This window comes from Dermochelys coriacea, chromosome 2, assembly GCF_009764565.3.
Source record: "Dermochelys coriacea isolate rDerCor1 chromosome 2, rDerCor1.pri.v4, whole genome shotgun sequence".
In the NCBI taxonomy this organism is placed as follows: Eukaryota; Metazoa; Chordata; order Testudines; family Dermochelyidae; genus Dermochelys; species Dermochelys coriacea.
The window spans coordinates 253,090,285-253,107,086 of NC_050069.1; the positions used below are offsets into that span (position 1 = coordinate 253,090,285).

The window sequence follows — 16,802 nt, forward strand, 5'->3', positions numbered from 1 at the left end:
ACTCTTAGGTCTGTGATCGAGTGACCAGAGAGATTGAAGTGTTCTCCAACTGGTTTTTGAATGTTATAATTCTTGACGTCTGATTTGTGTCCATTCATTCTTTTACGTAGAGACTGTCCAGTTTGGCCAATGTACATGGCAGAGGGGCATTGCTGGCACATGATGGCATATATCACATTGGTAGATGCGCAGGTGAACGAGCCTCTGATAGTGTGGCTGATGTGATTAGGCCCTATGATGGTATCCCCTGAATAGATATGTGGACAGAGTTAGCAACGGGCTTTGTTGCAAGGATAGGTTCCTGGGTTAGTGGTTCTGTTGTGTGGTGTGTGGTTGCTGGTGAGTATTTGCTTCAGATTGGGGGGCTGTCTGTAAGCAAGGACTGGTCTGTCTCCCAAGATCTGTGAGAGTGATGGGTCGTCCTTCAGGATAGGTTGTAGATCCTTGATGATGCGTTGGAGAGGTTTTAGTTGGGGGCTGAAGGTGATGGCTAGTGGCGTTCTGTTGTTTTCTTTGTTGGGCCTGTCCTCAACCAGCAATGTAATGAGGTGGGGGAGGTGTTTAGTGGAGTATCAGAAGAGTTGGTATTAAGTGCCTTCTTATAAACAACTTAAATAATCTAGTAGCATGCCACAAGGTGGGAGTAAACATCATGTTACTGCTATTTCTCAAGGATACCAACTTGGGAGAGACAAATTGGAAAGGATCTAGAAAGGTTAGAAATATGGGCAATAGGAAGGAGTTCAAAGAACAGAAAAAAAGTACTCAGAAGTATGTAATTTTTGCTGCCCTTCTCTGAACTGCTTCCAGTTTGCTAGCCGTGCTATCAACTGTTCTATTTATCTGTAACAATGAGTGACTAACTAAAAAGAACTAACTACACATAGCTTGGCTAAGTGACAGTATTCCCATCCTCTCAAAGTAGTAAAAGCATTAAAAATTAAACAAAGGTGGGTTTAGCTATAAGTAATGGGTTGAGATTAAGAAGAAACCAATTTAGGTTTAATATCAGTGAAATAACTTCCCAAAAGATTTGTTATTAGGCTGTTGAACAGTATCTCACAGAGTGGTGGGAGTCCTGCCACTTGAAAAATTTAAAATAAGACTGCACAAAGCACAACAATAGGTACTCCTGGGGGCATTCTGTGCCAAAAAAATAAAAAATTCTGCACACAATATTTTAAAACTCTGCAAATGTTATTTGTCGAAATAACACGACAATCATGCCAGTTTCAATTTTTTTGGTAATTTTTTTTTTCAAAATACCTGTCAGCAAGTATGTCTGTAACAATACAGGTTTCAGAGTAGCAGCCATGTTAGTCTGTATTCACAAAAAGAAAAGGAGTACTTGTGGCACCTTAGAGACTAAAATTTATTAGAGCATAAGCTTTCGTGAGCTACAGCTCACTTCATCGGATGCATCCGATGCAGAGGGAGAGAAACCTGATGCTCAGTCCCAGGCTTGCACGGAGTTTCTTGCACGCTGCCTTCTCCTTTCCTCAGGGCATGCTGAGAACGGCAGCTGCCAGGAACTCTCCAGCTCCCTCCCCCTCCCCTTGGCAGTCTCTTCTATGTGCGAGCTGGGGTCTGCAGGGTCCAGCAGCCCCTAGTGGCAGTTAACAGCACTGCAGCCCATTTCTGTGGGGAAAAGGAAATTCTGCACACACTTAATTTCTGCAAAATTCTGCATTGTGCAGAATTCCCCCAGGAGTAAGTAGGTAACTTTGAAAAGAAATCCTGCATTGCCTGTATGATGGATTAAAATTTATTCACATTTGGATTAACATATTTGTCTAACTCTGACCATTCTGAGAGACATTTTTTCACCAATTTATTATAGCAAGGATTTCCTATCTAGGTATTATTCCTATCATCTTAAAAGAACTAATCACAAATTCTATTGTGAATGGAATTAAACTAATAATTATGGTAAAAACCACTAAAAATGCACCCAAAGAGAGCCAGATTTTCCAGTGGTACTTGAGGTCTGTTTAACATGAAGTTATATCATAAAATCTATTCTCCTGCTGTGAATAAAATGTTCAGAAAACAATTTCTCTTTTTAATTTTGTTTTCTTAGTATTTAACAGAGTAGCCTCCTCTTTTTCTAGTCTCTCTTCCTAGTCATAGAATCATAGAATATCAGGGTTGGAAGGGACCTCAAGAGCTCATCTAGTCCAACCCCCTGCTCAAAAATCCCCAACTAAATCATCCCAGCCAGGGCTTTGTCAAGCCTGACCTTAAAAACCTCTAAGGAAAGCGATTCCACCTCCTCCCTAGGTAACCCATTTCAGTACTTCCCCACCCTCCCAGTGAAAAAGTTTTTCCTAATATCCAACCTAAATCTCCCCCACTGCAACATGAGACCATTACTCCTTGTTCTGTCATTTGCTACCACTGAGAACAGTCTAGATCCATCCTCTTTGGAACCCCCTTTCAGGTAGTTGAAAGCAGCTGTCAAACCCCCCTCATTCTTCTCTTCAGCAGACTAAATTATCCCATTTCCCTCAGCCTCTCCTAATAAGTCATGTGCTCCAGTCCCCTAATCATTTCTGTTGCCCTCTGCTGGACTCTTTCCAATTTTCCCACATCCTTCTTGTAGTGTGGGGCCCAAAACTGGACACAGTATTCCAGATGAGGCCTCACCAATTTCAAATAGAGGGGAATGATCATGTCTCTCGTTCTGCTGGCAATGCTCCTACTTCAACAGCCCAAAATGCCATTAGCCTTCTTGGCAACAAGGGCACACAGTTGACTCAGATCCAGCTTCTCGTCCACTGTAACCCCTAGGTCCTTTTCTGCAGAACTGCTGCCTAGCTTGGTCCCTAGTCTGTAGCCGGGCATGGGATTCTTTCGTCCTAAGTGCAGGACTCTGCTCTTGTCCTTGTTGAACCTCATCAGATTTCTTTTGGCCCAATCCTCCAATTTGTCTAGGTCACTCTGAACCCTATGCCTACCCTCCAGCTATCTACCACTCCTCCCAGTTTAGTGTCCTCTGCAAACTTGCTGAGGGTGCAATCCACTCCATCCTCCAGATCGTTAATGAAGAGAAGCCCCACTCTCTCCAGCAGACAGAGTAAGCCTGATTAAGCAAGTAAATTCTGTTTTTGGCCCATCACAGGAAGTTTGGTGTTGGGAATGGATGTCTCTCTCTCCAGGAGTCAGGAGTCTATGATGCAGGGACCCCTAGATGTCCAGTACTCCTTGCAGCCCTCCATCTGGATCTGACCTTTCAGCACTATCTGTCCCCCCAGTAACTGATATTAGGGATTTTCCTACTGGGAGAAGGACAAAGCCATTGCCTAGTAGTTGCCCGATGCACAGAAAGAAGTGGGAGTGGCTATTAGCCCGGGCTGCTGCCTGCCTTTCCCCTACCCTGTGCATGCCTGATAGAGAAGAGTTGCAGTTCACTGGTTGTAGAAGCTGCACTGGTATCTCAGATTGGAAGGAATCAAGAAGGAAAGGACTGTTGGAATCGGTCTCAGGGCTTGTCTATACTTACAGCTAAATCAGCACTACTGCAATAGCAGAGCGCTCTCCTGTCGACATCTGTACTCCACCTCCCTGAGAGGTAGAAGGTAAGTCAGAGGGACAGTGTCTCCCGTCGATAGAGCGCGGTGTGGGAGTTATGTCCAATTCAGTTATGTAACTTATGCAACTGAAGTTGACGTAACTTTGGTCGACTTACAGCTTTAGTGTAGGCCAGCCCTCAGGAAGAGGAGAGAGGAATGTTGGATAGCATCAGGAAAGTGTTGTTTTTGCACTGCTTAAGTGATAGAATAAGCCAAGAAGAAACTGGTGTTGAGAACCACCTCTTTGGACTCAGAGTGGTAGCCCTGTTAGTCTGTATCAGCAAAAAGAACGAGGATAAGCTTTCGTGGGCAAAATAAATGTGTTAGTCTCTAAGGTGCCACAAGTATTCCTCATTCTCTCTGGACTGGCGAGTAGAACTGGGTGAACAGTAATTCCATTCCACAAAGGATTGGTTCTGATGTGGAACAAAACCAAAACGTTTAGAAATTCTCTGCAAAAGGGAATGAAGCACTGGGGCAATCCGCAAGGCAGGGTGCCCCAGAGTCACAGACACCGAAAGCCCTGCGGTCCAGAGGAATTTAGCTGAAATTGAACCATCTCTGCAAAATGTTTCAATTTTGACAAATCAGTTTTTTTTTTTTCACTGAAAGTAGCTGTTGGAATTTCTCCAGCCACGTTTACTGTTTAGATGATCTAGGTGATAGTGATATATGTAGATATTTAAAAGGTCTGCTATTGTTTGTGCTGTCTTTCATAGTGGACTGCAAGAATTGTTTTGAGATTCTTTCAGATTTCTGTATTTAAGTTGACTTTACCCAGATAAATAGGAGATCCTTGATGATTTATAAATGGTCATATAATATGACAGCATGAGTTGCGAGTAAAATATAGGTTCAGATTTAAAATTGTAATGAATTATTAGGCATACATTAAACATGCTTATTTCTTACCTTTTTACCAGCAAGCAAATCCTCTCCAAGTAAATCATCTTCAAGTTCACTGGAAAATATAAGTGAATATTAAGAGTACCCATATCACACACATGAAGAAAAATATATTTTTTTCTGGAATAATTACTGAATACAGTAATTTCAATATTGGTCAGAGGAGCATTGTTACTGAATCCACAATGCTTTTTATTTGATAAAATATATAGCACATTAATATGACTACTCAGGAAAGAGGTTTACATTATGTAAGGGACAAGCACTAAACTTCTAAATTAAGGAAGGGTGGATGTTTTCAAGTTGTTGGAGTCTTTTATAAGCCAATTTTCCAAAGACAGTCAAATCAAAATACTCAAATCCAATTCCCTATATGTGGAGATCTTCATGCCCTTCATCTCTGTAATTCTTCTTGATTAAGCCACTAAGGAGGCACAAAGAAACTAACATTCCTGGTAGTCCATTAGACCCAGTATGAACAGCTGACGAGTGAGAAGAACTTGCATTTGGAGGGTAAGAGAAATCTTGGGGAAAAAAGACTCCTTCCCTTTGAAGAGATTTGTTCAAAGCTGGGAGAGTTTGAATGCTTTTGTTCATGCCACTCCTTTCACATTATAAGCCTTGTGTAGGCTACAGAGTTAGGTCGACATAAGGCAGCTTTTATCAACCTCTCTCTAAGCGTCTATACTAAAATGTAGCTTACACCAATGTAAGTTGCCTACTACACTGACTTTACTCCACCTTTGTGAGAGGAGTAGTGCTTAGGTCGATGTAGTTAGCTTGACACAGTGTCCATGTAGACATTGTGTTGCTTATGTTGCCTGTTGCTGCCTGACAGCTGTCAGCACCCCAGGCAGCAGGGCTCTGGCTTTCAGCACCCCACAATGCCCCATGCCGACATTAAATCAGCGGACACACTCCTGGTGAGGACGTGCACCGCTGACAGAGGGAGCATAGTGTGGACATGAAAAACCGATTTAAATACTGCAGTGGCAGTAAGTTGAGGTAACTTAAGTGGACTTAATTTTGTAGCGTAGACTTGCCCATAACCTCTTTCCCATAACTAAGTTCCGGGTTGCCCCCAAAGAACCACTTTTGCATGTGGTGAGAAACTTTAGGGCCCTTCCTAAATCTGCCCAGATCTTTCCAGTGGCATAGAGAACAAGGGGAAGAGACAGTAACATGTAGATCCCAAAACACAACAATAGGAGGGAAATGAAGTTCCCATTCTGTAAGTGTCAACATTAGGCTCTCCAAGCCCTGATTCTGAAAGTTTGCATAAAGGATTCAGAATATGCCTTAGTGTTAAGGAATAAGAATCTACCCTTAGATGTCTGGCAGGCAGAGCTTGAGAAGAAAACTTGGCTTTTTTACCTTCTCCCACAAAGGAAATCAGTAACAGCCCATAAATTACAGTAAAGTAAGTTTGGGATATATAAACAGGGAGGGAACAACCAAAGTAGAACATTCATCTTAATATTTAATCAAGCCCATAGTGAAATGGTTAAGCACTAGACATTTTTCCAAATTATTTGCCAGTAAGTCTAGCTGCAGATCCAAATTACACTTGCTAGATCTGAGAGTTGATTGGGAATATAGAATAGGTATTTCAACTCAGCTGAAGCCCAATGAAAATTCCAGGACTAAAGCTGGTACCAAAAGCAGCCCTTAGAAAAGGATAAGGTAGTTTTACTACCCGACAATGTTCAAAAAATATTCTTAAAACGTCAAAAGATGAGGAAGAGATTTCAGTTCAGCAATAAATAAGGGATTATCAGAATACAACATTCATTTATGCTTGCTGTTCTCAAACTTCATCCCATGAATACCCGTATATTAACAAACCGATTGCTAAAGGTTCAGTAGCAATATCAAACAAGAGTGGGTATAGGAGATACCTGTCTTGTGCACCCACAGTAAAGTGACCAGAAATTAGGCCCCTTTATGTACAGAGGCACAGACCTCTGTAAAGGAAATGGATCCAGTAGAATTTAAAGCCAAACCGCATCAAGGAGGCAAGTGTTTAAAAAAAAAAAAAAAAAAAAGGGCGTTGTTAAAATTCTAATTGGAAACAATTTTCCAGAACCTTGTCTTATTTTGCATTCTGGATTGCTCCCTATATCTCTTCCAAAGTAACAGAGGTGCTCCAGCTCCTGGTTACCATGCTCCAATATCCAAGGAAGGGTAAGGTGATCTAAGAATTCAAAAGGGCTTCATGGTGGGGAGGATGGGATTCAGCCAAGTAGCGACCCAAAAGGGTGGAAGCCATGGGAGATGATCAAAACTACCAGAGATGAAGCATAGGGGGGTTAGGGTTGCCAACTTTCTAATCGCACAAAACCGAAAACCCCCACCCCGAGGCCCTGCTCCCACCCTGCCCCTTCTCTGAGGCCCCACCCCCGCTCACTCCATCTCCCCTCCATCCCTCACTTTCACCAGGCTGGAGCAGGCGGTTGGGGTACAGAAGGGGAGTGAGGGCTCCGGCTGGGGGTGCAGGATCTGGAGTGGTGGCGGTGGAGACTGACAGCACAAGACCCACCACCACTGGGGGATGTGTGGATGGCAGGAGCATATGGCCCCAGCCCAAGCTTCAGCCTCTGAGAGCTGAAGCCAAAGAAGTCAGGGAGGAATCTGTGACTGCTGTGACCTTCATGACTAAATAGTATAGTTAATCTTAAAATTATAAGCACCTGGAAGTAACTACAATTAAAAAAACGTCCAATTTGTACGAACAAAACTGATCACAACTGTATTTTTCAATTAATGCTGGAAAGTTACTGCTTCATATAATTAAAATATAAAGTGAAGTAAAATAAATTCATGAAGCACAATGAAGAGGCTATTTACATTTAAAGAAATGGATTAGCTCACCTCAAAACCTGAACCTTCATATACCTTAACTCCTTACTAAAAAAATTAGTGTTTCCCCATTTCTAACCAAAAAAAAAAAAGCTTCATTATAAGTGGAGTTTTACCGTAACAAGAAGCTCATGGCAAACAATGCCCTCATTTCATCACAATAGCAGCACAATGCTTCTTAAAACCCTGCAGTTACAGTGGCAGCTGGGTGGGACAGGAAGAAGTACTGGCCAACCTCGAGAAGGTCACCTAGTCACTCTCAGTGGAAGTAAACTGTAGTGAAAAATCAGATCTTCTCACTATCTACTGGTTTCAGAGTAGCAGCCGTGTTAGTCTGTATCCGTAAAAAGAAAAGGAGACTTGTGGCACCTTAGAGACTAATAAATTTATTAGAGCATAAGCTTTCGTGAGCTACATCTGATGAAGTGAGCTGTAGCTCACAAAAGCTTATGCTCTAATAAATTTGTTAGTCTCTAAGGTGCCACAAGTACTCCTTTCCTTTTCACTATCTACTAAAAGCAAAGGCAGCAAAATGGGAAACCTTGGATTCCTACTTGCCTTTTCTCTCACAAGGGAGTAAAACTCCCCTCCTTCCTCTCTTGAGCAACAGCAGAAGGGGAGACAATTACTTTGGAAGGCAAGTAAAAAGTTAGTAGGTGGTAACTGCTGCACTTTCAGGGCAATAGCTCAAACAAAACTGCTTAGCCTGGTCTACACTACAAAGTTAGATCAACATAAGCTGCCTTGCGTCAACCTAGCTGTGCATGTGTCTACACTTAAACGTCTACCACCAATGTAATCTCTCCATTACACTGACATAGTAACACCATCTCCCTGAGCAGCACTGAGCCATGGTCAATGTATCGGGGTCAACGTAGCACACGTGTAGATACTGAATTACCTATGTCAACCTTAACAGTTCTCCAGCAGCTCTCTCACAATGCCCAACAGTAACCACATTGGTCACAATTGCTAATTCCACTGCCCACGGGTTACGGTGACCGGAAGCCACACACCCCATCCCTTTAAAACCCTGCAAATTTTGAAATGCCTTTTCCCGATTGTCCATCTTGGCAAGCACACTGAGCAACTTTCCATTGTTGTGTGAAACTGCCCAGCTGGCTCCACGTTCCAGATTGGAGTACACAGGAGATACTGGATCTCCTGTGTCTGTGGGGAGAAGAGGCTGTGAAAGCACAGCTATGGACTAGCAGTAGAAACATGGACATCTATAAGCAGATTGCACAGGAGGTGCAGGAGAAAGGGTCTGACAGAGAGCAGTAGCAGTCCCATACGGAAGTGAAGGAACTGTGGCAGGCACATGAGAAGGACAGGGAGGCCAAGAGTTGATTCAGTGCTGAGTCATGAACTGCCACTTTTACAAAGAGATCATGCAATACTTGGGGGGGAGACCCCATCACCACGCCACACACCAGCATGGATACCTCTGAAGAGCCCAAGTCACAGGCCCCTGACATGAATAGGGAGAAAGTGGAGGAGGAAGAGGAGGGGGACATGAGATCGGAGGCCAGGACCTGTTTGAGACTCCACTGCAGTCCAGTCAAGCATTAGGCAAGCCTGATGCAGAGGAAGAAACCTTGGTTAAATGTGTAAATTTGTTTCCCATCACAGTGATGGCACCCCCAACTTAGAAAGACATAGCTATCGACTTTTCATTACTCTAATTGTACGAGAAGAGGTAGTGGTTCAATGAAGAACTAGAGCTTTTATCTGCTTTTTATGTCCCTGTAAAGTTAGGCCAGGGGTGGAGGGCATGAGGAACACTGATTATCTCTCAGGAGAATGTCCTTTGAATCCTTCTGAGAGATCTCGATGAAGCTTCCATGGAAGTACACAGCAATCTTCTCCCAAAGGTTTCTAGGTAGGGCTGCCTTATTTCTTCCTCTGCAGTATGACACTTTCCCACGCCAATCAACAATATCTATAGATTGCACCAATGCAGTAAACAGATTAACAGCATACGAGCCTGGGTGGCTTTGGGATGCGTGCAGCAGCTGTGCTCTATGTCTTTGTTACCCTCATGGGTGAGATATCAGCTAAAATTACCACCACCTATGGAAAATACCACCACTATTCAATGCAATTGCCCTGTACTCAAATTCATGCCATCGAGCAACTCCCTCATTTCTCTCATCCCTGAAAGGCCATACTCACTACAGCTGCTGAGCACAAGTACTCTGAAGCAGAACAGTCAATAAACACATCCTGTTTAAAACTTTAGAGGGAGATGCACCTGGAAGTAATGGGACTTCTCCAGGTGAAAACACGGATACTGCAGACTCTTGCAGACCTACAGATTCAACAATCCCAGGTTCACCTGCCTGTGCAGTCCATGGAGAACTCCAATATAGCACCTCTCTGCAACCCCCTCCCACAACATTCCACATGGCACCAGGGCCACCTCCCTTCCCCTACCGCTCCACACTGGCGGACATTAAGAACAATATACATACAGTGACCTGTGAGTGCCATGCTTGATGCATGTGTAGCTAAAATGGAAATGAATGTTTCTTTCTGTTCTTTAAGCTCTGTTCCATAAATGTAGTAAGGTTTTAATGTATCTGTTTTTAACTTGCACAGAATTATTTTTAGGTATTTTCATTAGTATATAAAACTGAATTGTTTGGAAAATAATTCATCTTTATTAGTTCCCAACATATGTTGCAGAATGCCTAAAGTAGTGAAAGCACCCACACAGCTGGTATTGTACACTGTCACTGATCCTATGAGTTGTCACAACAGCCTAAATCATAAATGTACAGCAAGCACCATAAAATTAATAGGTGCATTGCCAATGTTATATTGATAGATGTGCAGCAAGCACCACATAATTTGTAACAGGCCCCCAAACTGCAGGGCCAGATAGAGCAGAGTACACTACAACCCATTATTGTGGCTCTCTGTTGAAGTGCTCTTTCAAAGCCTCCCTGAGCCATAGAGCTCCACATTGAGCTCTTCTGATGGCCCTTGTGTCTGGCTGTTCAAACTCAGACAGCCACTCCACCTCTGCACTCCGCCCTGGTGGCAACTCTTCCTCTTTGCTTCACTGACATTATGCAGGACGCAGCAGGCAGCTATAACAATTGGGATAATTTTCTGTCTGAGATTCAATCTTGTGAGTAAACAGCGCCAGCACCTTTCAGCCTACCAAAAGCACATTCAACTGTTCTTCTCCATCTGCTGAGAAGTAGCTTAATCTTTCATTGGTGCTATTGAGGTAGCTGGTGTACAGCTTCATGAGCCAGGGGAGTGAAGTGTAGGCTGGGTCTCCCAAAAAACCTATTGGCATGTCAACATTGCCAATGGTAATCATCTGTTCAGGAAAGAAGGTCCCTGCTTGTAGTTTTCTGAACTGTCCTGGGTTCTTAAAGATGCAAGCATCAAGCACCTTCCCCGACAAGGCAACATTGATCTAGATAAAGCAGAGGTGGGCCACATCCAGCCCCCGGGACTGTCCTGCCCAGCCCCTGAGTTCCTGGCCTGGAGGGCTGTCCCCCCGCCCCCTCAGCCTCACCGCCGCGCAGTGCAATGCTCTGGACGGCAGGGCTGCAGAGCCTGGTGTGGCTCAGTGCCCTCTGCTGCACGAATGGGGCGTGGGGGGGCAGTTAGGGGCAATTAGTGGCAAGGAGTCCAGGGTGGTCAGGGAGAAGGGGTGGTTGGATGGGGAAGGGGTCCCGGGGGGGCAGTCAGGAAGGAAGGGGGGTTGGATGGGGTGGCGAGAGCAGTTATGGGCAGAGGTTCCAGGGGCAGTCGTCCTGGGGAGCCGTCAGGCGGCGAGAAGCGGGGGGGGGGGTCGGATAGGGGGCAGGGGATGGGCCATGCCTGGCTGTTTGGGGAGGCACAGCCTCCCCTAAGCGGCCCTCCATACAATTTCAGAAACCTGACAAAAAGTTTGCCTGCCCCTGTGATAAAGTATTGCAGATGATCCACCAGCACTTGCATAACCATAGAAAAATAGCCCTTTCTGTTGATGTACTCTGTGGCAGGGTGATCTGGTACCGAAATAGGGATGTGTGTGCTGTCTGCCACTTCACGAGAGTTCAGAAACCCCACTTCTGCAAAACCATCAATTATGTCCTGCACATTGCTATGAGTCACAATTCTGTATAGAGGAGGCAATTAACAGCCAATCCATCATTACAAGTTTCCACAGTGTGATCACCACTCACTTCTCCACTGACAAAGCAGCTCTCATTTTTGTGTTCCTGTGCTGGAGATCTGGGGTAAGACTTATCACACAAATCCAAGAATGTGGCCTTGCACATCCAAAAGTTCTGCAGCTGCAGCTTGTCACCCCACGCCTGCATTATGATGCAATCCCACCAGTAAGTGTTCGTTTCTCAGGCCCAGAAGCAGCACTCCAATGTTTGAAGCTGCTCCATGAACGCTACCACCAATGTTGAATTGGTTCTCATTATGTCCCACAGCAATCTGCCCTCCAGATTCAGGGAATCATCACATTCCCTTCAGCTCTTCTTGAGGCTCTGCAAATACCAGAGGTTCGTTTGCAATGCTCATTATAATATTGCAGAGTTGTGCAGGTTCAAGGCTTGTGTCAGAGGTGGGAGCATCAAGTCCTGTGCTGGTGTGACAGTCTGTACCCTTATGTTCACTCTTTTCACAAGATTATGATAAATTCTGTACAAAATACGCCTTGTGAGGTATCATTTGAAAACTCATAATTTGCTGATCATTGCTGTCCTGGTAAAATGTGTGTGGCAAAATTGTATGCAAAGTCATAAAATTCTATTATATGACATGGTCCAAGTTTAGAAAAGCAGGCACAAACCAGTTCCTCAGAGACAAAAAGCAAACTGATGCCTCAGCCTGGTGTCCAAAAAATCAAATGTACTATCACTTAGTTAAGCAGCCATTCTCTAGCAGGAAAAAGGGTGTGAGTGAGAAATTTACATCTGGGCAAGGAACAGCTGCAGGATCCTATCTCCACAGACCGGCTGTCTCCTGAACCTCAGCTGGAGATAATTTTCAAAGAGAGCTATAAAAAAGGGGAGCAGAGACCCCAAACTCTCTCTTCATCTCTACTCATGACACCACCACCACCTGAAGGAAAAGGAAATTAACACTGAACTATGGGGGAAGAGTTACTAGAGCATGGTGAGAGAAACTTGCTTTTAGTTCACTTATTTGCATTTTACCTTTTATTTCATTGTAACCAATTCTGATTTATGCCTTATTACTTGTAATCACTTAAAAATCTATCTTTTTGTAGTTAATAAACTTGTTTTATTGTTTTATCTAAACGTGTGTGTGTGTGTTTGGATTGAAGTGTTTGGGAAACTCCATTTGAGAGAACATGGTTTGTGCACATCATTTTCTATTAATAAAATGATGGACTTTATATGAGCTTGTACTGTCCAGGAGGGTGCAGGTCAGTACTAGATGCACATTTCCGGGGGAGAGTCTGGGACTGGGTGTTTGCTGGTGTTGCCTGGAGTATAATTCATGGGTGTCTGGCTGTAACACTCATACAGTATTGCTGAGAGTGATTTACATGCTGGAGGCTGTGTATGGGCAGATCAGGAGTAGTTGCTCTCACAGTGAAGGAACACCAGGTGGGAGAACTGGGGGAACACAGCTGTTCAACAGTCCAGATTGTACCCTGGGGAATGTCACAGCAGGTTCATGGGATTTTCAAAATAGGCACAAAAATTATGGGATGGAGAAAGTTGTATGATGGGAACTTGACCCTTCAGTCCCAGTCAACCTTGCATAACTTGTTTCTGCCCCACCATGCATTGCCAAAACGTCCCAAAAGATATTACGCTGGACAGTAGAGTTTTGTACACTGCAATGCCTACCCATAGTGCACGGTGCGTCAAAACAAGCAGTTCTGGTGATTATGCACAGTGCTGATGCAAGGAGCCAAGAATGCATGCATGCTAGCAATATATACTAACTGTGGCAGCTTTATGTCGACGTAACTTGCAGCAGCAAAAGTTTCTAGCCTAGACTTGCCCTTAGAGTTGATAAAAATTGTACTGTAAACTGAGTGAAAGATCAGACAAAAGCATTAAATCAATTAGGGACTTTGATTAGACTCTACATCGGTTTCACCATACTAAACGTCTGAACAAATCACCATGCTACAAGCATGGAAAAGGAAGTGTAAACCTTTTTGGCAAATAGCTTGACAAGTGTAGTTGGATTGTAGGACTCAATACAAAAGAACATACCCTTAGTTGGGACATACCTTTGTATGTCTACACTGGCAAGTTTTAGCGCTGCAAGTTACACCACTTTTATTAAAAGGCTGGAATTAAACCTCTGTTGCATGTCCACATTGTGCGCTTTGTGACACTGGAGTGCATCCACATTAGCAGCTCTTGCAACGGCAAAGACAGCAGTGCACTGTGGTAGCTATCCACCTGTGTAACTGGCTGCAGAGTGCTTTGGGAAGGGTTTGCAATGCTTCATGGGGCAGGAACAGCGTCACATGATGCAGGTTTCCCAATCCCATTGTTCCATGGGGATCCTACTACATTGCCAGCTGCTTTTCAACTGAAGTGGGGGCAGCGGAAGTGTGAGACAGGGAGTGTGTGCGCATATGGAGGTGAGAGAGGCTGTGTTTTGGGGGACAGAGTGTGTCAGCATGCTGTCTTGGAAGTTCAGACAGTGGCAGAAAGCAAGCAGTCCTGAGGCAGGAGGAGGGGGAACCCCGACATCAGCCCCCCTCTCTGCACAGCAATCTCTCTCTCTCTCACACACACTGCCTCTGTGTTCAACAGTACCAGCATTCCACATTAACGGTTTGCTTTGTGTCCTGGAGCAGATCAGCACAGCACACAACTGCTGACAATTGCTGTCAGAAACAGTGCTTTGAAAAGGGAGGAGCGCATCTCCAGGGCAGTCGAGTTCAAAACAATGAGCAGAGCGGTCACTTGAGACATTATGGTACAGCTCTGGAGGCCAATTACAGCGCAGAAAGCAATCAAGTATCTACACTGGCAATAGAACGCTGGAGCCTCTGTGCAAATAGCCTTACGACTCTGACTCTCGAGGTGGCTTTTTTGCAGCACTGCAATTGAGGAGTTTCTGTGCAGTAAAGTGGCTTGGCAGTGTGTATACATCTGCAGTTTAAGTGCAAAAAGCTACTTTACTGTGCAGAAACTCAGATCTTTTCAATAGCTTTATATTTTTCAACAGAAAATCTAAAAGAAATCCACCTATCCTGACCCCCATTGCCAAAAAAAAAAAAAGAATGAATCAGACTAAAGACATGAATTTTTTTTTAAAAGCTGTAGCCAAAGATCACAAGTTTTAACAGAAGTTATCAGCTGTTTACGGCATGTTCCTCCAAAGACTGGCTAAAATAGCTTTAAATATTCAGTGGTTCAGAAGGTAAGTGTAGTCAGAAATCTGACTGTAAAAACAGTTACATACATCCAACATTTAAAAATCTATTCTATGCTGTATGGTATCTGTTCATGCCTTCAGACTGTTCATGCCTTCAGACTTGTCAAGGCAGGTATATGTTTGGCAACATTTAGCATCCGCTGACACACAGCTGCCAACAGCTTCATTAGTATCTGAATTTGCACTGGTTTAAGGATTAGAATACAAAATGCCACTCCAAGAAACTAAAGCAACGTAATTCAATGTCTGAACATGAAAAAATGTTAACTACCTGTCCCAGTCATCGTCTCCAGTTCTTCTTCTCCAAGACCTTTCGGCACCAGGCTTATCAAACTGATCAAAGTCATCATCTGTAAAGTAGAAGACTACATTAGATAGTTCTTACTGGAATATAAAGGAAACACAGAAGTTTTCTAATCCTGAAGCAATGACTTGTTCTCTTTAGGAATTACTGTCCTACCCTTTTTGGTTTTACAATTTTTCCTCTAGTATTTGTTTAATTCAAAAAAAGTTAAGATGTAGTTTGGTCTTATTTAGTAAGTAAGTAGTAACAGTAAGATGTAGAGGTCTTATTGCTAACGGAGGTGACACTGCAATGGGGGAAATCGAACGTAGGAAAGGATGTCAGCATATTGTTGAAAAGTTTACAAAGGGTCAGCCCACAAGCAGAAAAAAAACTACATCTGCAGTGAAACCAAATTTCAGATGGTAAAAAGTATTTAAACGCTATCTAAAAAAGCCAACTTGTGCTGACTGATTATCAGGAAATATTTTGCTTTTTAAGTGAATTTGTTTGTAAGTGGCGACAATTTGGCAGCCTCAAAAACTGAAGTCCTAAATTTATCCACAAAACAGGTGCAGCATGCAGTGTTCAAACAATCTTCCCATATTGCCCAGCTAATACGTCTGACCTGTAACCCAGAGGGACCATCTCTTGTGAGGAGAGAATAATCCATTCCTCACCCCCCAACTGGAATATGGCAATAGTATGAAAAAAGGCTATCACTAGAATTTTGGATTAACATTTTTTTTTATTTAATGGCTTCTATAAGACAGGTGCCATTTTTACATAATCACTTTCCTGACTAGAATAAGTACAATTATTTATCTCTTATGACCAACGGGTACCAAATTATGGCCAATCTCAGAATGATTTTTTGATAGTTTGGTTTGAAATAAGCCTTTAAAAACCCACACCTTTTCAATTTCCATTTAGGATTTTTGTGTGTTCAGGTCCTTCAGTTCAACTGGGCATCCTGCTGTGACAATTTCCTCACCCAATGGTCAACCCTAGTTATCTTCCTTTTGTCTAATTTAAATGCAGGTTTCATTGATGGCACTCATGGAAAACCCAAGGTGAGCATAAACAATAATGAAAACTCAGCTAGGGCAGTCATCACTAATACGACAGTTTTCAAACTAAAATGGTGGTCATTATACATTCCCATGCCATTAAAATTGTTTGCAGTAGCTTGTGACCCAATGAAAATCAAGTCATGATGAGGTATAAAAAGGCAAAAGGAATTGTTCTAGATTTCCTCTGGCAAAGAAACAACACACCCTTTTTAAGGTCCTAACCAAGCAAACTCAACTACTTAGCATATTAGTGCAGCACTCCAAATCCAAGCAGTATCTACATTTTAATATTTTTTCCTCTAAGGCATCCAAGATCCAGCTTTTTCTCTGCCCTCTGCTTGTCCAGGACTTCACATCATCTTGCTTCTTGATCATTAAAACCTCCTCCTTTCCGGCCTTACCATCTTGATCCCGATATAATCAAATGCTGCTACAGAGACCATTTTCCTGAATTATAGCTCCGATTATGTCACCACTTTCTCCATTTTCCCACTCACAGGCATGGTCTACTCTACACAGTTTTTATACCAATATGTCAGTTGGGATGTGATTTTTTACCAAAAGTTCTACAGGTACAGCCCGTAGCATGGGCACATTATACTAGTAAAAAGGTACCTTATACCAGCACAGCTTATTCTGTACAAAAAGGGGAATAGGTTATACTGGTATAACCATGCCCATCATGGGGGAGTTATACCACTTTAACTATATCAG

At 43.2% G+C, this 16,802-nt stretch overlaps 1 protein-coding gene across 5 annotated transcripts in view; it reads right to left on the reverse strand.

Moving 5' to 3' along the window:
* Positions 1 to 16,802, reverse strand: part of RBM33 (RNA binding motif protein 33) — a 152,622-nt gene that overhangs the window by 127,348 nt on the left and 8,472 nt on the right. For all 5 annotated transcript variants that reach the window (XM_038388525.2, XM_038388524.2, XM_043509648.1 and 2 more), the window contains exons 2-3: positions 15,004 to 15,082; positions 4,485 to 4,533 (exon numbers count right to left, since the gene is read on the reverse strand). In XM_038388525.2, coding sequence (XP_038244453.1) covers positions 4,485 to 4,533; positions 15,004 to 15,082 — 128 coding nt within the window. The remainder of the gene's footprint in view (positions 1 to 4,484; positions 4,534 to 15,003; positions 15,083 to 16,802) is intronic.